Source organism: Hypanus sabinus, chromosome 4 (assembly GCF_030144855.1).
Source record: "Hypanus sabinus isolate sHypSab1 chromosome 4, sHypSab1.hap1, whole genome shotgun sequence".
Taxonomy (NCBI): domain Eukaryota; kingdom Metazoa; phylum Chordata; class Chondrichthyes; order Myliobatiformes; family Dasyatidae; genus Hypanus; species Hypanus sabinus.
In genome coordinates this window covers 63,153,288-63,175,422 of record NC_082709.1, presented here as the reverse complement: position 1 = coordinate 63,175,422, position 22,135 = coordinate 63,153,288, and the positions used below count along the sequence as shown (strand labels likewise).

Sequence of the window (22,135 nt, the reverse complement as noted above, 5' to 3'; positions counted from 1 at the left end):
AACAAAAAAACAAATAATAATAATATAAGTGTAAAATACTGAGAACATGAGTTGTATAATCTTTGGAAGTGAGTCCATATAGGTTGTGTTCAGTGATCAGTTCAGTGTTGTAGTAAGTGAAGTTGTCCACGCTTGGTTCAGGAGCCTGATGGTTGAAGTGTAACAGCTTCCTGAACTTGGTGGTGTGGGACCTAAGGCTCCTGCACCTCCTTCTGATGGCAGCAGTGAGAAGAGAACATGGCCTGGATGGTGGGCGTCCTTGATGGGTGCTGCTTTCTTATGGTAGCACTATTTGGAAGTATGCTCAGTGGTGAGGAGAGCTTTTCCTGTGATAAAGTCAGCAGTATCCACCACTTCTTATAGGCTTAGCAGAACAGATGAAGGCTCTTTGACCTGAAGTGGTTTTTTCACTCTGCAAAAGCCAGTAGTTATTTCCAGTCTCTGTGGTATGTCCCCCCTCCACACTAAATTTCAGGTGCTTCTTTAGCAGTGAATAACCTTTGATATTCAAAGTAATGAGTGGCCTTGTATTGCAGTTCATTGCAGTTCGATCAGCAGAGGCTGTGACCATTTCTCTGCTAACTACTTTCTGTTCTTCTCTTTCCCCACAGTAATCTCCTGTCCTCTGATTACAAGGAAATACATTATGAAAAGCAAAAGGTTTTCCTTTCAAAGGTAAGCCATGATTTAATTACTCTAAGGTAGGCAGGGTGCAGGGAGAAGTGAGTCTGAATGAATGGAACTGGGACATGATGGCTGGATAGGTTGGTCTGGAAGCTAACAACTGTGCCACTGCACTCCTTGGTAACAGAGGAACAAGAGTACAGTACCCCATTCAGCTTTGTTGTCTCATTCACGGTGGTACAGTAGCTTAGTGGGTTGGTCCTCTGCCTCGCTGCTTAGGTCCTTTGCTGCTAACCCTTGCTGCTGTCTGTGTTGAGATTCCCTGTTCCCCCTTGGATGCTCTGGATTCCTTCCACATCCCAAAGATGTGAGGGCTGGTAGGTTAATTGGCCATTTCAGATAGTCCCCTGTTGTGTAGATGGGTGGTAAAATCTGAAGGAAGCTCATGGGAATATAGGGAGAATAAAATGGGATTAGAGGATATGGGTAGCCAATGGTTGGCGCAGACTTGGTGGGCTGAAGGGCTAGTTTCAGTCACAACTATGATTGGTCTGAATCTCAAGTCCTTAATGGTTTAGTAGTTCTTCCTACTGAGGTCTCTTACTACTACTCTAACCCCCGCCCCCCCGGCTTTCACTCCCACTTTCAAAGGGTTGGCAGGGACAATTGCAGGTTTGCATTCCTCATTGTGTGAAGATGTTCTGTAGAAAAGATTGCGCTGTGATTTCCCAAGGAGTTGGGGCAGTGTCTGAGTTCTGTTCTTCATCAGGGTCAATGGGTGAATGGGATATGGGGGGGGGGGGTTTGGGGAGTTGGGCACTTTTGACTTATTTCATTCTTTCGGGAGAGAATATTATAATAAGTTGGGGGGTGTTATGACTACAGTCACTGGATATGTGGAATAACATATTTGTCATGTTATTCATCATGACAAATAGACATTCTCATGGAGACCTTCTATGTAGAGTTTCCTCCGCCCTACAAACTCAAGGTACATCACATTCTTATACTCTGAAGATCAAAGATAACAGCTGGTGATTCAATATAATTTCAATTGTTACAACGACATTGTTTACTTCAATACTTTGGGTTGACAAGTAGTTCCTTTGAGGTACAGTATTTACAATGGAAGCACATTGTAATTGATAAGACACCCTTGCTGGGAGAAACTCATTATTAACACAGATATTTTTAAAAACCTCTTACGGCAGAGTCAAATATCCAAGTATTGATAGAGCTGAGTGATAGTACCTGCTCTGGTCTGCAAACTTCTTGACCTTGTTTAGAATGATGTAGGTGAATTAAGTCCATTACTCAAGCCCTGGATTGAAGCAGGCCGATTAACACAACCCCATTGTCTTAAAAGTTGGCTGATGCATATGCAAACATCATGTGATCACCATTTTGCCAATCGTATCTCTTGGTGTGTGGGCCAGCCTGTGCTCCACAGACAGTGCAAAGGTGTGCTTTTAACTTCACGTTACTGCCTGCAGTTTACAATCCACGTTGATAACTTGTTACTTGTTACTGCTTGAATATCAACAATATTCAAATAACACCAGGGTACTTCTTGATGGGAGGGGGGAGTTGAGATGGGAGAGAATAGCTGATGGGGAAATGGGATGGGTCAGGGGGTATGACACTGGTATGTGAGCCAAAATAGAGTTGATGGACAGAAATGGTAGCCACTTGGATCAGACAGATATTGGGGGTCCAAAATCATAGGTAAGGCAGGCCAGAGGGAGTCATCAGAGAAGAGAAGACAAGTTATGTGGGTGAGATGTAGGAGGAGAAATTTTGAGGAGAGTGTTCAGAAGAGTGGGTAGTGGGGCTTGAGATCAGTGTTGTCTGCAGTACCTCTGTCTCGGTGGCTGAGAGACACTCAGATCCCCTGTTTTAATAATCATTCATATTACTCAGTATAGTTTCTGTACCTTGATATATTTTGGCCACTAATGCAGAAGTTCAGGCAAAGGATTAAGCTGAAACGTGAAGTACTATGCAAATTTACAGCAGCGGCAATTGGTGGTGGAAGCTTATGATGCGAAGGTTTTGGCGGCAGCAACTGCACTGCTTGGTATTAAGTCGTCACCGCCTACCATTTTTATTTATTTTATGGACCATTTTATAAAACTTCACTCTTATAAACCTACAGCTACAGCCTCCCAGTGTGCCTAACTTGCTTTGGCATGGTCTTGCGAGGGAGCAGAAGTGAAATTGTCCAAGAAACTGCAAAGGGCAGAGTCTGCATTGGCTCACCCTGCAGTGTGGAGTGAACTTGGCTGCTTCTCCATCAGTCTGTTGTCAGTCACTTCACCCTCTGTGGGAGATGTTCCTCCAAAGTAATGAATGAAATTTATAAATGTAGGGAATACTCGGATAGCAATCATGGAGAGAGTGGTAGAGTTAACCGCAAACATCAGTCCTTTCTCTCTCCACAGACACTGTCTGTTCAGTCAAGCAGTTAGTGTTTATTTCAAGTGTTTTCATTTTGGTTTCCAGTGTTAGTCATTGTTACATAGCAGGGAAACTGTCCCTTCAGCCCATTGGGACTGTGCCAATTATAACCACTGGTGGTATCCTAACTTTATTCTCTCCGCATTTCCGTCCCAAAGAGAAATCTACCACTCGCCCACACACGGTGGCCAGTTGACCTACCATCCTGTACTTTGGGGTGTGGGAGGAAGCTCTTCAGTCATTGGGGAGAATATGTAGACTCCACAATGGTGGAAGTCAGTATTGAACTCGGGTCTCCAGAATTGTGAGGCAGTGCCACTCTGTGCCACTCCATTTAGCATGGAATGGAACAGAAGCCTACAGGTGTGGAAGCAAGGAAGCCTCTGGTTTGTTGGCCCAGGTTTGCATCCATTTCAGTGAAATGATATATCTCAAAGGTTTTCCCAGCTATACTCCCAGATCTTCAAAAAATAATTCACATTGATCCACATTTAGTCATAGTGGCAGGTTCCATCTCTGTCTGGTAAGCAGGGACCACTGCACAGGATTGGAAAAAGCTGCAGAGGGTTGAAAACTCAGCCAACTCCATTGTGGGCACCAGCCTCCACACCACTGAAGACATTTTCAAAAGGCAATGCCTCAAAAAAAAATGGCATAGGACCAATGCCACCCAGAACATGCCCTTTTCTCATTAGTGTTACCATCAGCGAGGAAGAGGTACTAGAGCCTGAAGACACACACTAATCATTGCAAGTTCAGCTTCTTCCCCTCAGCCAACAGATTTCTGAGTGGATAATGAATCAACCGATGAGCACTACCTCACTATTTTTGCTTTCTTTTTGCAATATATAAAACATTACTGCTACCCACAAAACAACAAATTTCACGGCATATACCAGTGGTATTAAACTGATTCTCCACCATCAGCTTTCTGAAAAGACAATGAACCCTTGAACACTTATTTTTTGCTCTACTTACTGATTTTTCTCGATACATAGTCACTGTAATTTATAGGATATTTTGTGTATTGCGCTGTACTGCTGCTGTGAACCAACAACAGGATATGTGTCAGTGATAATAAACCTGATTCTGATTCTACGAAGCGTTTCAGGAATGGGACCGGAAACAGGTGGGAGAATGTCCTTTGGACTCAGCATAGGTTTAATGGGTGGGACGTGGAAGAGTATTAGAGTGGTTCTGCAGGGTCACAAGGCTGCAAGAGGTTGTAGGCACTGGCACACAGCGATGACTTTAAGTTGAGGAGTTCCCGATGTGATACTTGGGTATCTGAGTAGTGCTTATGGTCAGGAGTGGGGTGAACAGAGATTGATTGAAGCCTGGATCACAGAGGTGGAATCGAGGCAGGAAAGTGGCGGAATAGCCAGGCTTGGGCATTGTCAGAGTGCTGAAGCTGCAGAGTTAACGTGACCCCTGCAGATTCCTGCTGCCAGGCTGTGGCACATTGTGGGAGAGATGGTGCTGAGTGTGCACATTATAAGAGAATCTGCAAAACAGAAGGAAATTTTGCTTGCACTGACAACTTGCAGGTTGCTGATATGAGTGATACGAAGGCAGGGCACAAACTGTAGCAGTAAGCATTGAGTTAGTGTGCAGAGTGAGGGGAAATTATCCTAACGATCCTTCCTTGGGACGTCAGTGCACACCTGGGCTTGCATTGTCAAGGTGACCGGCTCAGCCTCAGACCTGCTGTCTGCACAGTGCTGCCGTCATCTCTTTAACCCTTCCCTCCTGGTGAGGATGCCATCAATGGGCTACAGCCCGTTTTCTCCCACATTCCAAAGATGTGCAGTTGTTGGGGTGATGGGCAATTGCAGCTTGCTCTTGGTGTATATGGGTGGCAGGAGACTGAGAGGAGATCTGGTGGGCTTGTGAAAGAGAGTAGGGAAATAAACAGGGGAAGAGATTGCTCTAAGAGCCAGCAAGAATTCCATGGACTGAATAGCTTCCTTCACTTTAAGAAAATATGAGAATGGGACCCTATGGCAGGCAGTGAATTGTGGACATTTATATGATAGGTGGCCATGCTGTTTGCCCTTGGATTTTCACAGTGCTCCACCGAACTCTCAGCCCAGTCTCTCCCACTTTAACATAGAACACAGAAGTGTACAGCACAGATTTAGGCCCTTCAACCCACAATGTCTGTACTGACCATGATGCCAGTTTAAACTAATCTTTGCACATGGTCTGCCTCCTTTGACTCCCTGCCTGTTCATGTGTCTATTTGAATTCATCTTCAACTTTACTGCTAGTAGCTGCTTATCTATTTTCTATAGGCATGCATTCCAGGCACCTACCACCACAGTCTACAAAATTAATTGCTTTATAAATCTTTAAACATCGTGCCGCTTTCCCCCTCCCCCCATTCCTCTCCTTAAAGTGACATGCTATGGTATTTGGTATCTCCACCTGGGAAAAAGAATCTGGCTATCTGCGGTGTCTGTGCCTTTAACGTAATTTATATACTGTAGTTCTTTCAGGTTTCTCCTAAGCCCCTGATGCTCAGGAGCAGACAATCCAAATCAGTCTAACTTCCACCTGTAGTTTCATCCAGACGACAATCTGGTGAACTTCTTCTGCACCCTCTTCAAAGCCTCTATGTCCTTCCTGTAATGCAGCCACCACATAATACTCCAAATGTGGCCTAACTAAAAGTTTGTATGGCTGCCACATGTCTGACCAAATTTTGTATTCAACATGCTGGCCAAAAAAGAAACCTTCTGTTCCACCCTATTCCATCTATATTGTCACTCACCGGGTGATGTGGATTTGTATCCCAGGATCTCTCTATACATCACTGCTAAGAGTCATGCAACTTGTTTTATTTATCTATTCTACAGTAACAGAATTACACAGCATGCAAACGGGCCCTTCAAACTGATTTGGCCATAACAAACCAAGGTGCCTTCTTGAACTAGGCCCATTTGCCTGCATTTGGACCATCTCCCTCTAAACCCTGGCGAGGCAAGGAAGACTCAGAGAAGTAGAACTGGCTTCATCTGCCTGTTGAAGGTTCATGTCTAGCAGATCACTGCTTTTTGCAAAAGACGCTGCCAACAGAAGTTGATTGCCCAATCACTTAAGCTCACTCAGGCTGTTGCTAGGGGAGTGCAATGCTGATGGAGATAATGTCCTTTGGATGAGATAATAATATGGACTCTGGAGGTGTAATTCTGATGCATGAAACACTATATATATCCTTTTTCTGGCAATGACAGCCTCTCGTTGGTGTTCACTAGCCAGTAAACCTTATTGGATTGGCTATTCAGCCATTTGTGAGTATCATTTCTTTGGTGAATATCCAAATCACTTCAAGCTAAAAATGTGTCCCAGGGCTGGTGGAATTAACATAGTTCTTACCCTAGCAATTTTGAGTAGTGGTGTACATTTTAAATAAAAATCATGCTTTCTAAACCTATAATTTGATGTGGTGAGAACAAGACTGTAAGGGCAAATTGTTAAGGTGTTTGGAGATATGATTCTAAAATAAGAGCGAGTAATGTTGGAGATAAAATGACGAATTAATATCAGTTGATTTTTTAATTTTGTTTAGAGACACTGCACTGTAATGTAGTATTTTAAATGCTGTTAACAGAGCAGAGACACAAGAGACTGTAGATGTTGGAATCTGGAGCAACAGACAAGGTGCTGAAGGCAGCATGTGTGGAGGGAAGTGGGCAGCCAACGTTTCAGGTTGAGACCCTTCTTCTGGATTTAAATGCATTTATTCACTTAGCTTCTGAACAGCAGAGTATTTCATTATTTTAAAACCACTAGCTAATGTTACATGACAGTGGGGAGTAAATTTGGATAGAATAAAAAAATAGAGAATTCTGGAAATGCTCAGCAAGTCGGGCAGCATTAATGGAAAGAAAAATGATGCTTCCAACACAAGACCCATCATTGGACTTTGTTAACTCTCTGTCCCTCTCTCTCCCCCCACAGATGCTGCCTGATCTGAGTATCAAGCATTTTTCATTTTTACTCCAGTGCCTGTAGTTTTTTTTTTTGCTTTTTAATTCCTTGGGAACAGCTCTTGCATTGGTAAGGTGGTGGCACCTGAGTGTGGTTTAACCTCTCTGTGTCCTAACGGCATTCTTTCTGATTTGCTGTTTCCCTGCAGGGGGGTGAACACTGTTACTACCATGGGGAGATACGGGGGAACGCAGGGTCCAAGGTCGCTCTGTCCACTTGCGATGGGCTACAGTAAGTAAGAGCGCGAGCTCTGTCTGATAATGCTGCATGTGGTGCTCGATGTATTCATGCTGGGTTGCCTGGCGGGTTCCAAGGGGAAGGGTTGCTTGGTAGCACACGTCTCCTGCATCTATTCCATGCTGATTAGAATATCGTCTCTAAAGTGGCAAGTTTGCTATCTGAAGGGATGGAGGCTTTGAGGAGAGAGAATCAATGTGTGTAATGGAGTAATTGTAAAGTCTTAAGTTTAAGATGCTGCTTTTTGCACTGCGTATGATTCCTCTTGCTGTCCATCCACACCCTTTCCACCCTCTCTCTGATCGTAGAAAGTGTAAATCCAAAGGGAAGCCTCAAAGACTCCTAGCCAAGCCCCTGCGGAGCTCAGGCAGGTTCTGGAGGCTGCCTGTTTTGTAAGCACAACTTCCTGCCTAGCTTCCAGCACCAATGGAACTAGGTTTTGCCTTGGGGTGGGCAGTGAAGTTATATGGGGCAAGGGATAGGCCATCACGTATGTTGGCACCCAAGGGTGAGAGAGATGTAATAGTTATGGGTGGTATAATACCTGATGGTCTTGTTGGCATTCTCCATTGGAAGTGTCGCAGTGAGTCGTGACTATCACAGAAGGATGACTGGCTTTTGTGATGCCTAGAATGTTTTTTTTCCTTGAGGATTACAGAAATTGTGGAATTGAACCCCAGCATCATTCTGTCTCTGAAGAATAAACTGGAAGATTGACCCTTCACTACCTTTTACGCCTGCATCTATATCAGCAAGGACAGGTGCTGTCAGCCTCTGGCCCTTGGTCAAGTGCTGGGGAAAATGACTTCTAATTTAACATTAGCCTTAAACCTTGCCAATTTCCTGTTTCAGACCAGAGTACTCTGTAAACGGCTCCCTCCCACCTCCCAACTCAATCTACTCTCTGCAAACCTTCCATTCTCCCCCCACCCCACCCCACCCCACCTTGTGCCTCACAACCCTCTGATCCAATCATCTGGGATGATTTTGTGTCCTTATATCAGGTTGTTGACCTGAAACACTGACAGAATTTCTCTCTCCATAGCTGCTACTTGACCGGTTGAGTATCCCCAGCATTTTCAGATTAAGTGAATTATGTGCTTTATTAATCCTGACAAACCTGGTTTCTTCAGCCCAGGTTTTCTTAATAATAATAATAATAATTAATAAACATGGATTTTGGACTGGATAAATGCAGAGCATTAAACATAAAGACAGGTGCAATAGAGCTAATAGAATACAAAACATTGCAGCAGGATACAATTTAGCCGAAGAATGAGTATGAAACATATAAGTATCTGGGATATCAACAAGGAAAGAAAATAGATGATAGTGTGATAAAAGAAAAACCTTTGTCAGAATTTACTTCAAGGCTTAAGAAAATCTGCCAAACAGAGCTCAGTAGTGAAAAGATAACAAAGGCTATAAAAGCTTTCACTATACCCATATTATCATATTCTTTTGGTGTAATACCTTGGTCCAAAACTGATCTGGAAAATTTATGAAGAAAAAAAGAACTGAAGTGACAAATTTCAGAAAACATTATGTACATGCACTTAGATTAACACTACCTATGACAGAAGGGGGAAAAGGAATAATAGATATTAAAAATCAGCACAGCAGTCAGATAAAACTTCAAAGGATGTACTTTCATCAATGAAAACAGGAAGTATACATCACTAAACGTGGAGCACAACCCAGAAAAATGAAGACATTTATCACTATTGAAGAGAAAGTTAACTAATGGAAGAGCATGACCCTCCATGGAAGATATGCCCACTATCTGAGCAGTCTAGATGTTGACAAGAAATTGTCAAACTCCTGGCTCAGAGTTGGAGACCTCTTCTCAGTATTCCTCGTGGCAATACAGGATGAGGTAGTTAACACAAAAAAATTATCAAAAATAAATAATAAAAGACCAACAAATTCAGGATGGTAAATGTAGAAAATGCCAAGAAAAAACAAAAATAATCCAATACATTCCAGGATCCTGTAGCAGTTTAACTCAATCTGATTACTTACACAGGAACAATCAAGTTGCAAACATCATTCATCAAATCTTGCTTTAAAATACAAGCTCATAAATGAACTCACATAGTACTATAAATACAAGCTTGATCCAGTTTTAGAATCCGAATCCTGTAAATTATATTATGACCAATCAGTTATTATAGATGAGACAATCCATAGTAACTGTCCGGATATAATAATTCAGGAGAAACAAGCAGGAACAGCTTATTTAATTGATATAGCTTTTCCAAACACACACAATCTACAGAAATCGATAAGTGAAAAGCACTGAAGATATGCTGAATTAAAAGTATTTGAAAGACTTTGGAACTTGAATAAGGTATACATTGTCCCAATAGTATGACTGGTGTATTCCCAAGGTCACTACATAATAACATTAAACAATTAGGGCCACACAGCAATATTTATGTAAATCTTCAGAAAGCCACAATACTAAACACCAGTAGAATGGTCTGAAAGTTCCTAGCAATTCAGAAATGAGCGTGTTTGGCCATGCCTATGCCTCAGCTGAGAAAAAATAAAAAATAATAACTATATTTATATAGCACCTTTCATACATTAAGATCAACATTATTTACACAAGTTGTAAAGATAAATCAATATAGTCAAAATAATATGAAACAAAATTAAAATTCATAAGACAAACATAATTAAGCATACCAAATTATATAACATCAATAGACATTAAGTCATCCTAAAAGTAGGCCAATTTAAAGAGTAGTCTTTTAGAAGTGTTGTGAAATGCTCCACAGTACTAACCTGATGTACAAAGTATCTCAGTCAGCAGAGTATTCCAGATTATTAGGTGCATAAGCGCAAAAGGCCGCATCACCAAAATGTATGGAAGAGCTAGATTATTCAGAGCCTTATATACAACTAAAAGCATTTTACAATTGATTCTAAAGGACACAGGCAGCCAGTATTAATATTACCAAAACTGATGAAACGTGCTCAGATTTTCATTTTTGGTTAAGGTTCTTACTGCTGCATTTTGAACGTTATTGTTGTGGTTTTACAATCGCCAATTCCAAGTTATGAAAACCCAGCTGGCAGAGTTTTACTCGGCATCCAGTATGACACTCTGGCTAAAATTGGTTTGCTGCAGGCCATTGTTGGCAGATGGCAAAGGGGGGTGGGGAGAGGGGGGGGGTCATCATTGGGACCTTGAGTGATACAAATGAGTGGAATCAATTCTCAAATTGAAACAAATTCTGATTTTAATTGTTGGGAGAAAGAACCCTGTTGCTGAATCAAGGCATAAGATGGAGGTTGGGATCATCCACTTCTAATAACGTGATCTCTTGCTCTGTTTCTCTCTCCTGCTGCCCCACACCCTGTTAAACTCGCTCCCTCTCCATCACTGTTTGTCTCTCCTGTTCCCTCTCCCTCTTCCACTCTCTCACTCTTTCCCCCCCGCCTCTCCCCTTTCTCTGTGCCCTCCCTCCCTGCCTCTCCCCTTGCTCTGTGCCCTCGCTCCCTGCCTCTTCCCTTACTCTGTGCCCCCCTCCCTGCCTCTCCTCTATTCTGTTAAACCCCTCCCTGCCTTCGTACAGTGGCATATTTGATGATGGCAAATACTTGTATGTCATTGAGCCATTGACACAGACGCATACTCAGGTGGGTACCAAGCTCCTTTCATTCATGCTCTTGGATGACAGCCGCACTTTTTCCAGTGGGGTGGACTTCGCAGGATGTCAACAGATTATTTCTCTGTGGGCATGGGACGCTGTTGAGAGAAACATTTATTGCCAGATGCTAGAAGGTGATGGGTCTGCTGGTCAAGGGTGCTCTCTCAGTGCTGCTTGTCAGTCCTTCACAGTAACCTTGATGGACCTGAGTCTCCGCAGAAGTGTAGACCAAGTGCAAATGGGCTTGTGTAATAATGGAGTCAGAGCAGGCCAGGTCACATAGGATTGTTGTTTACTTCATAGCATCGACCCTGGCCCTTCTGCCCATCGAGTCGAGCCAATCATCAGCCACTCATTTGCACCAATCCTGCACCAACCCTTACATTCACCTCACTTTATCCTCCCCAAATTCCCCTCAACTTCCCCTAGATCCTGTCACTCTCGGCGAAAGATACTATACTCAGCTCATCTACCAATCTGTACGTCACTGGTCCAGTCCGGTGGTGTAGTTAGCAGAGCTGCTGCATCACTGTCCCAGGTTGGATCCACTCCTTGGATGCTGTCAGTGTGGAAAACATGCGTTCTCTCTTGTGTCCATGTGCATTTCCTCTGTGTGCCCCAGTTTGCTCCCATGTTGGTAGCTTAATTAACAGCAGCCGAGGTGTGTAAGAGACTCGTTGAGTTGTTGGGAATATAGGAGTAATAAAATGGGATTAGTGCAGGGAGATCAGTGCAGGATTCGTGTACATATACAACTGTTTCTGTGTTGTAAAGCTCTGAAGCCAAAGGAAAGCCATGTGATCAGAAGTAGAGTATGCAAACTCCACAGGGGCAGCATCCAAGATCAGGATTATACCTGGGTCACTGGAGCCAGAGCCAGAAGGCAGTGACTCTATTAGCCGCTCTAGAGTGGGTCATTACAGAACCTGTAAAGTAGTAAAGATTCTCTGTGTTCTTCACTGAGCATTGAAGACAGCTTTCTGCCAGGTTATGTGAGCTTAGCCAGGCCCAAGAGTTAAGTTTGAACAAGTCATAAAGAGAGAGTGTTTGGGAAGGGGGGAGGGATTCACAGCGTAATGGCCAGGGTAGGAGTAAAGGCACAGTCACTCAGACTGGAGTGACAGGGAAAGGTGCATACAAGTTGGTGGAGTTCCGAGACTTTGGAAGGTTGCACTGTTGAAAGAAGTTCAGAGGAATGAGCGTGCTGTCCTTGTGAATGAGAACTTTAAATCCCAGTGTGTTTCTGCATCAGTTCTGTCAGTTTTCATCGTCATTTAAAATTTTATGTTTCTAAACTTAATATTGAAAGAAAAATCTATTTTTACATAAAGTGGAGGTTGAAGAAAGACCTGATGGAAGTACAGGTGGATTCCAATTAATTGGGCCATCAGTTAATCAGGGCATCTGCTCATTTGAGCCAAATCTCCAAGAACAAAAACTAATTGAGAAAATAGCGGGGATTTCCTTTGTTTATTTGGGACACTATGCTGCTCTATTGGTGCAGGAGATTGTTGTGGAATAGTTTCTAACTAGCATTAGGTCCATGCACTTGTGTGGCCGATCGACACTACGCCATGCTTAGAGTATACAGTTTTGAATAGCATCAGTTGCATACACGAGTTCAGAAAGCAGTGATTTTTTTTCGCTGATAGTTGGTGAGAAATAATCAGGAAGACAATTTGGAACGGTTTTGCTCACTGGGGTTTCAAGCATTCAGGTTTGGAGATGGCAGAGATGGCTGGGAGTGAACATGAAACGATTTCACTGCTTCATGTTAGAAATTACAAAGAATCTGAATGTATTGATGATAATCTTGAATGTTACAATGAAAATTAAGATTTGGAGCATTGTATAATTAATTGCAGTCCATATCTACAATAGGTGAAGATTTTGTTCATTTACAGTCAATCAAAAGAATGTACCAGTGCACTGGATGAATTCCTCCTTTGACAACAATTAGGGAGTAATATACAGTTAAATGGTAGTTTGCCTTTTTTTAAATACCTTTTTAACTATTTCCATGAAAATTCAGCTATTGGAGCAGCCACTTAATTTGGGCCAAAATACTGGTCCCAATATTTCCCAATCAATCAGAATCCACCGCATATAAAACTGAGAGGAATTGGCAGGGTAGATAGACTCTTCTTTCCTATGGTGGAAATATCAAATACTAGAGGGCATAGCTTTATGGTGAGAGGGAGAAAATTTGAAGATTTACAAGGCAATTTTGTTTTATACAGAGTGGTAGGTGCTTGGAACCGGTTGAGAGAAGTGATTGCAGTAGAGAGCACCAGTCAAGAGACATTTAGGCACACTAACAGGCAAGGAATCGAGAGATATGAGCCATGTGTCAGCAGGTAGTATTAGTCTTAATTGACACAATGGTTGGCACAGACACTGTAGATCAAAGAATGGCACTGTTCTATATTCTGTGCCCCAGTGAAATCAGCTCCCATAATCCACTGTAGCATTCCATATACTTCTCTGGGGGGCCTCTTGGGAATGTTTGAGCAAAGCCAGCTTGATGTTTGGAGTACTCCAGAGCTTACTTGTTGATCTGTGAAGGGTATACTGTGCTTGGGCTGGGTCTTGTCTGTTGCTATGATAATTTGGGTGATATTATCTTCATGCATTTTTAATAAATAATCGTCATTCAGCTATTTTTAAACTGAAGATTTCAAAAAGATTAGTTCTCATCAGCTACTGACAGCTCATAACAAAAAGATGAGAGTGCAAAAAAAAATCAATAAAATGCTTGACTAACATCAGGAGGACATTAAGGCTGGTTGATTTTTTTTTAAAGTATCACTAAAAGCAAGAAGAAAAGGCCTGGAAGACATTCAGTTATGTTCATTAAAGGATGCTGCCCGGACTAGAGAGCAGGCCTTATGAGGATAGGTTGAGCAAGCTGGGGTGTTTCTCTTTGGAGCACAGGAGGATGAGAGATGACTTGATAGAGGTGTACAAGATAATACAAGGCATAGATCGAGCAGATAGCCAGAGACTTCTTTCCCCCAGTATGGAATCAGTATGGACAGTGGGCACTCATCCCTGCAAACGGAAGAAGTGCTACACCTGCCCCCACACTTCTTCCCTCACCACCATCCCAGGCCCCTGACAGTCCTTTCAGGTGAGGCACCATTTCACCTGCGAGTCAACTGGGGTGATATACTGTATCTGGTGCTCCCGATGTGGCCATTTATACATTGGGGAGACCCGCCGCAGACTGTGAGACCGTTTCACCGAACACCGGCGCTCAGTCCTCCAGCAGTGGCGGGATCTCCCTGTGGCCACACACTTCAATTCCACAGACTACTCCCACTACGATATGTCTGTCCATGGCCTCCTCTACCGTCAAGATGAGGCCACATGCAGGTCAATGGAGCAACACCTTATCTCCCGCCTGGGTAGCCTTCTACCTGCCGGCTTGAACATCCAATTCACAGACCTCCGTTGATACCCCTGCCCCCCCCCCCCCCACCCTTACCCCCATCCCTATCTATTATTTCAGTCTGGTTCTCTTTCTCTCTCTTTTCCCCCCCCACTATAATCTTCCCCCCAGCCCTACCTTTCTTTCTCTTTTACTTCCCATAATTCTCCACCTTCTCCCTAGGTTGGAGGGAAGTGGGCTATCACTTCCTAGCTCTCTATCCCTCCCCCCACTTCTTATTCCCCCTCGACCATCCCATGTTACTTCACTCCCGATGAAGGGTTTCGGCCCGAAACGTCGTCACTACCACCTCCCATAGATGCTGTCTGGCCTGCTGAGTTCTGCCAGCATTTTGTGTTTTTATTTTTTTCCTATACTCAATGCTCTGATTTATAAAGGCCAGCATACCAAAAGCTTTCTTCACCACCCTATCCATATGAGATTCCACCTTCAAGGAACTATGCACCATTATTCCTAGATCACTCTGTTCTACTGCATTCCTCAATGCCCTACCATTTACCATGTATGTCCTATTTTGATTATTCCTACCAAAATGTAGCACTTCACACTTATTAGCATTAAACTCCATCTGCCATCTTTCAGTCCACTCTTCTAACTGGCCTAAATCTCTGCAAGCTTTGAAAACCTACTTCATTAGTGTGGTAATGTACACTAGTGTGGTAAAATAGTGTTCCTTTGACAATGTCATGGCTGACGAAGGGATGTTGTTTTGGATTTGTTTCAGGAGAATTTGTCAAGGCCGCACACGATTCATCGGATGCCAGTAGGATTGAAGGACAAGCTTCCACACATGAGTAATTCCAGTCAAGTTGTCCTGGTTTTTGCTAACTTTGCTCGCTGCTACAGATCCTTCTCCACACCTCATTACCACGCTCCTCTAGATAATAGAGAAAAGTCGCACTTGGATCATTCAGGGCCTGGGCAGTCTGTCTGACCCACTGGTCGTGCCATGCAATGAATCAAGACCCCACAAATTTTGTATATTCAAGTGTGGTTAAAGTTTGCAAATTTGTGCTGCTTAAAAAAAACATACCAAATTATTAATACAAATCAGATTGGATTTTTTGCCTTCCTCTGCTCCTTGTATTTCTCCCCATGTTATCTATTGTTGAAACACTTTGTGTACCTCTGAGACCATAACATATAGGAGCAGAATGAGGTCATTTGGCCCATCGAGTCTGCACTGTCATTCAATCATGGCTGATTTATTTTTCCCTCTCAACCCCATTCTCCTGACTTCTTCCCATAACCTTTGATGCCCTTACTAATGAACAGCCTCCACTTTAAATATACCAAATAACTTGGCCTCCGCAGCTGTCTGTGGCAATGACTTCCACAAATTCACTACTCTCTGGCTAAAGAAATTGCTCCTGTTGATCAGCTGTTGCTTGTTGAGCTACAATCAAAGTGTCCCAATGAATCGGATTCCACTCTGTTTAGTTATTAATTTTGTAATGTAATTTATAGTATGTTTTATGTATTGTATTGTACTGCTGTACACGATAAATTTTACAACGTACAATATGTCAGTTTGTCAGTGATTTTCAAAAGGCTTTTGACAAGGTGTCACACATGAGACTGTTTAACAAATTAAGAGCCCATGATATTACAGAGAAGAGAGTGGGAATAAAAGGAACCTTTTCTGGTTGGCTGCCAGTGACTTGTGGAGTTCCACAGGGGTCTGTATTGAGACCACTTCTTTTTACATTATATGTCAATGATTTGGATGAGAGAATTGATGGCTTTGTGGCCAAGTTTGCAGATGATATGAAGATAGGTGCAGGGGCAGGTAGTTTTGAGGAAACAAAGAGGCCACAGAAGGACTTGGACAGATTAGAAAATGGGCAAAGAAGCGGCAGATGGAATACAATGTTGAGAAGTGTATGGCTATGCATTGAAATAAAATCTTAGACTATTTTATAAATGGAGAGAAAATTCAAAAATCTGAGGTGCCAGATTTGAGAGTCCTTGTGCAGGATTCCCTAAAGGTTAATTTGCAGGTTGAGTTGGTGTAAGGAAGGCAAATGCAGTTACAGCATTAATTTCAAAAGGACTAGAATATAAAAGTAAGGATGTAATGTTGAGGCTTTATAAAGCACTGGTGACACTTCACTTGGAGAATTGTTAGCGATTTTGGGTCCCTTATGTAAGAAAAGATGTATTGAGATTGAAGAGGGTTTAAAGGTGGCTCGTGAGAATGATTCCAGGATTGAAAGGCTTATCATACGAATAGCATTTGATGGCTCTGATCCTGTACTCACTGGAATTCAGAAGAATGAGGGGTGGGATCTCATTGAAACCTATCGAATGTTAAAAGGCTTTGATAGAGTGGATGTGGAGAGGATGTTTACTATGTTGGGGGGAGACTAAGACCAGAGGACACAGCATCGGACCGGAGAGGAGGAGGATTTCTTTAGCTAGAGAGTGGTGAATTTGTGGAATTCAGTGGCACAAGCGATTGTGGAGACTAAGTCATTGGGTATATTTAAGGCAAAAGTTGATTAGATTCTTGATTAGTCAGGGCATGAAGGGATATGTGGTGAAAGCAGGAAAATGGGGTTGAGAGGAAAATGGATCGGCCATGATGAAATGGCGGAGCAGACTCAATGGGCCAAATGATCTAATTCTGCTCCTATACCTTATGGTCTTATGACTTTATTAAACCTGATTCTGATGTTTAAATACATCCAGGATTCTAGCCTCCATTAGGCTCCAGGGTGGAGAATTTATGGAGGTTCACTTACCAAACTACCACATTTAGCAATGTGAGCCCCAAGCTCTGGAATTTCAACCTCACACTTCACCATCTATTGCTACTTTTTTAAACCCTGTTTAAATTCCTGGCCGAGTTCCCCCCCACCCCACCCCCATTCGCATATAACACAATATGAAAAAATGTGTCATATTCTTTCAGGGAATGCTGGCATGTCAGTTCCTTTCTCCTGCATTCTCTTTCAGGCAATCTAAAAAAGGCTAGCGCTCTTTGGTCTCGACTGGCGGACTTTCCCTGGTTCCGACCACGGAGGAGAAGGAGAGCGGTGAGTACTCCCCACCCCGTGTCCTTAAGTCACTGTGAGTCTCCACATGGTTGCCTCTGTGTGATGTTTTGGCAGAGCTGGGGAGGGAGGGATGGGGATCAGTTCCCCCTAGGTTTCAGTGTTCTGCTCCTCACAGAATTAGAAACAATCAGAGCAAGTGGAATTGAGAATAGAAAGTAATTGGGGGAGTTCACCTTGGAATGTGGCAGGACCACCATTCTGATGGTGTCAGGTAAGTAGCACACCTATTAGAGCCTTTACCTCACAGTGCCAGAGATCTTGATTCACTCCTAACCTCAAGTGCTGTCTGTGTGGAGTTTGCATGTTCTCCCTCCTCTGGTTGCTTTATTTTCCTCTCACATCCCAAAATGTGTAGGTTGGTAGGCCAATTAGTCACAGGGTGCTGTCCCCAGTGTGTAGGTAAGGGGTAGAGTTGGAATGCAGGGATAATTGATGGGGGTGTGGGAACAATAAGATAGAATTCATGTAGGCTTAATGTAAATGGATTATTGATAGTGTGAACTTGATGGGCCGAAGGGCTTGTTTGTATCTTTCTATGACTAATTGTGCAATTTGGACTTCAAACTTTACAAATAGTTTCAAAATTTGATGTTTGTAAACTCACAGTATTGTTTGTAAATTCATTTTAATTACCCATGAATGTGAAGTTGGGCATTTGGCTCCTAAGAACAAAGCCACAGGACCTCAGGGAACAAGGGTGTGGAAGAGCTGCTGGATTTCAGGATAACTCAGTAACAGCAGCTACAGGATACCTTGGGAAAAGCCCGGCACAGAATGAGCATCACTATTCAATGGATAGATTTACATTACAGAACAATTCTAATTATTGATGCGGAGTTCAGTTTGGAAATAGAAACATATTTTCTTGAGACAATAACCAAGTAGACGTGTTAATAAATATCTGAAAAAGGGGGACAGGGAAGAGCTTACATTAAATTATATTCTTGCACCTCACAAGAGCCACTTATGAGGAGGTTCAGTAGAGGTGGGCTTCATCAGATTAAAGATCTGTGGAGGGAGGTTGAGACCCTTAACCCAGACGTAGGGCAATGTCACTAATTGACTGCATTTCTCTCTACAGATACCGCTTGACCCACTGAGTTCCTCCAGCATCTTGCTTTTTGCTTTATAATAGAGAAGCCTACCATTAATTTAAATATTCCAGGACACCCCTCAGCCTCTCTCATGGAGGATGCAGTCTTTATGTGTCTAGTCTATTCTGATATACTTGTCCTCTTAGTTTGAATATCATCCTTATGAACCTTCAAAATATGGTCTCCACTTGCTTTGAGATCAAATTGTGCATCTTAATCCAGACTGCAGCATTAGTTCTGTGGGTTTCAATTCTACTCACCACGATTTGAAGACTACCAGCTTGATGGATCTCACTTTGGGAAATGCTGAGATATTTTCCAGTGACTGGTGAATTCTGGGTGTCTGGTCCAGCTGATGGGTTGCTTCCTGTGGTAGGGGTGGAAGTGATGTCATGGATGAGCTAACCTTTCGATTTCTGTCTCCTCAGGCCCGTCGCCGGAATGTCTTCTCGGAAATGAAATACCTGGAACTCATGATCATAAACGACCACAAGATGGTGGGAACTGCAATACTTTTAAATCTGCCTTCCTTTCAGCCTGCTTGCTTTATCTGAGCCTTAGTTATAAAAGCTTGGAAATAAATCCTTCAGCCACACAGAGTGGTCACTTACACTAATTATTCCATCTTATTCCGAAGGCATACCCATCCCTGCTTTTTTATTCTTTCACCATCAACCCCTCCCCCTGCCCAATCCACCTTGCAGATTCTACCACTCACTTTCTTGTCATTGGGATGTAGGAGGGGACCGGAGGCCACCCATTTGCAGGAAGAATGTGCAAACTCCATGCTGTGCCAGAGCACAGGGTGGCACCCAGGATGCTGGAGCTGTGTGACAGTGTGTTTCACTGTATTGCCCTTATGGCTGGTAAATACACATTCATACAGTGCATACACCTTGCACTGTATGGTGCTTTGACTGTGGTGAAACTGTCCTCAGTTCAACCTGGCACAATGTGTGTGCGGCCTAGTTGGAAGGATCAAAAGGATGGATGAAGGAGGACAGTGAGGTCTAGAATAAAACAAAACAGCAAATACTGGAAATACTAAGCAGGTCCGGCCATGTCTGTAAGGAAGAATCAGAATGAATGTTTTAGGTCGACAAGTCTTCTAATGCTCGTCAAAAGAAATAACCTATTTGAGTCCAGAAATAGGTCTCACATGTTGGGAGGGCAGCTAAGCTGGCTGGGATGAGAGGGCGCTGGGGGAATTTTTAAATGGATGTGTGAATGGTCCAGGGTGCCAGTGTAGATATGTTGTGGCTTAAAATTTGATGCCTAATGATTCTGCAAAGTGCAAATGAACATCCTTAGTAACGATGCATGCACATAGTGTATATAAAGATTTATTCACTTTTATTGATCCAGTATTCGGACAGAGGCCCAGCATCAGACATCCAGTGGAGTCAACATCTGGCAGGGTTCAGAGTGTTGCACCTTTAGGACATTGGGATGAGGGAACAAATCTCCAACCTCAGGATCAGGAGAGGCTCCGTCTCTTGGCCTAGAGTATTTGAGTGATTTGGCGGGCAAGTAATGATGGTGGTGATGGGCTTGGGGAAAGTGGGTGGAGAGTTCATAGATTGCAAGATGCTCTTGGACTTTGTTTTGCAATGTTTAAAAAAAAATCTCAGGGCAGTTGGATGGAATTCAGTTCAAGTGCTTAGAACTTTGGAAGGTTTCTGCAAAGGCTTAGTGCCACTGAGTGGGTGGACTCAGGCAGTGTGGAGCTGAGCACATGAAGCTTGAAGTTTGCTGGAATATTGACTAGGAATACTGGAGCCACAAGTGGGAATGTTTAAGTTGAGAAGAAGTATACCTGAAGTCCTGGACGAGCTCTGTTTTTATTCACCTTCACGTCTTGCAGATAGACCAGAAAGCGATGCCACCACTTTTGGTCTGACGGGGGAGGTGGGCGGAATCCATTCTAGGTTTGATTTAGAATGTGGTAGGTTTAAAAAAACTCAGGAATCATCAGTCATTGTAAGGAGTTTGGATAACCTCACCAAATTGCCTGTGCTAGGAAGGGGCATGAAGAGGTGGGCACACTAACTAAACCCTGGTGTGAATCTGCGGAAAACTAATTTGTTCTAAAATTACTATGAACTATTTTTCTTGGCTTTATCTGTTGTGATTAATGTTCCACACTAATTGCAAATAAAATTTCTGAATCAGAAATTTCATTGGGAAGTCATAAAATTATGAATTGTGATTTGAAGTGCTCCTTTCCAGCCCTGTGCCTGTTCCACCAGCAGAGGGCAACCCACACACATAGGTCACACCTCATTGACATTCCTTCCTCCAATCAGGCACAAATCCTTTTTGATAAAACTTGATTAAAATCCACCTGCAAGATTGGAGGTTGTCATATTTTTGTATTTTACCTTCTTTTGTTGACAGATCAATAATTTTCACCCCCTTTGCCACATATTATTCATTTTGCCAATAGCTTGCTTATAAATTAAACTCAATTGTTCAGTGCGTGAACAGCTGATCCCCTCCATTCTGAGGGAAAGCAGGGATGATAAATCTTGTGCACAAGTTATCATGCACCACCCAGCCCTTTGTAAAAATTGTCTGAATTAGTCCCAGACACTGCTCTTCCCATACTGTAGCTCTGTAGTTATTTTTACTTCAATTATTTACACAATTGAACTCAAATGTTTTTGGAACACACACAACATTTAGGAACTGCTTCTTCCTTTTGCCACCAGATTCCTGAATAGACAATGAACCCATGAACACTACCTCACCTTTTTTTTGTTCTTTTTACATTGTTTATTTCTTAAATATATGTTTATTACAGTTTGTAGTATAGTTATGCATTGCATTGTACTGTTGCTGCAAAACATATAATAGTAATAATAATATGACATATAATAATGAACCTGATTCTGAATTTGCTTTCGAGGTTGTGTCAAAACCTGCTTACCCTCAACTTCCAAGGATTTTGGGCTGCTGATCATGAAAATCACCATGAAATTACACTATTACACACCATTAAAAAAATCACCTATATTTGTTAATTCATAATATAATTCATAATTCAGGTCAGTTAAAATGTTGCCCATAATATAAGCTGAGAAGTTTTCTACCTTCTCCATGCCTAGACGTGCTTAGGCAGGACAGGTTTTAGAAAGGCTATAAATTTCTGTGAAGGATTTTGATATTCGAAACAGCTGCTCCCGAGTAACTGATGCCAAGATTAAGGAAGGCATTTTTGTTGGTCCACAATTCAACAGGTCATCAATGACAGGCAATTTAAAGAATTTCTAGTGGAACTGGAGAAAATCACATGGAATACATTCAAGGATGTTTTTGAAACTTGGCAAATGTAGAGCACCAAACTACATGCAGCTGGTTATCAACATGCTTCAAGAATACAAAACGGTGAAGTGCAACATGTCACTAAAGATTCATTTTCTGCATTCCCATTTAGACTTCTTCCCTGTAAATCTTGGCGCTGTTAGTGATGAGCATTGTGAAAGGTTTCACCAGGACATTGCAGACATAGGGAAACAGTATCAGGGCAATTGGAATCCATCAATGCTCGTTGGACACTTA

The 22,135-nt window shown here is 42.6% G+C and overlaps 1 protein-coding gene across 9 annotated transcripts in view; it reads left to right on the top strand.

Annotated features, from left to right (window-relative positions):
- The window catches only part of LOC132392829 (disintegrin and metalloproteinase domain-containing protein 23-like), a 153,330-nt gene that overhangs the window by 50,625 nt on the left and 80,570 nt on the right, over positions 1–22,135 (top strand). For all 9 annotated transcript variants that reach the window (XM_059967280.1, XM_059967277.1, XM_059967276.1 and 6 more), the window contains exons 4-9: positions 612–675; positions 7,223–7,305; positions 10,896–10,959; positions 15,146–15,215; positions 17,380–17,459; positions 19,003–19,071. In XM_059967280.1, the coding sequence (XP_059823263.1) occupies positions 612–675; positions 7,223–7,305; positions 10,896–10,959; positions 15,146–15,215; positions 17,380–17,459; positions 19,003–19,071 (430 nt within the window). The remainder of the gene's footprint in view (positions 1–611; positions 676–7,222; positions 7,306–10,895; positions 10,960–15,145; positions 15,216–17,379; positions 17,460–19,002; positions 19,072–22,135) is intronic.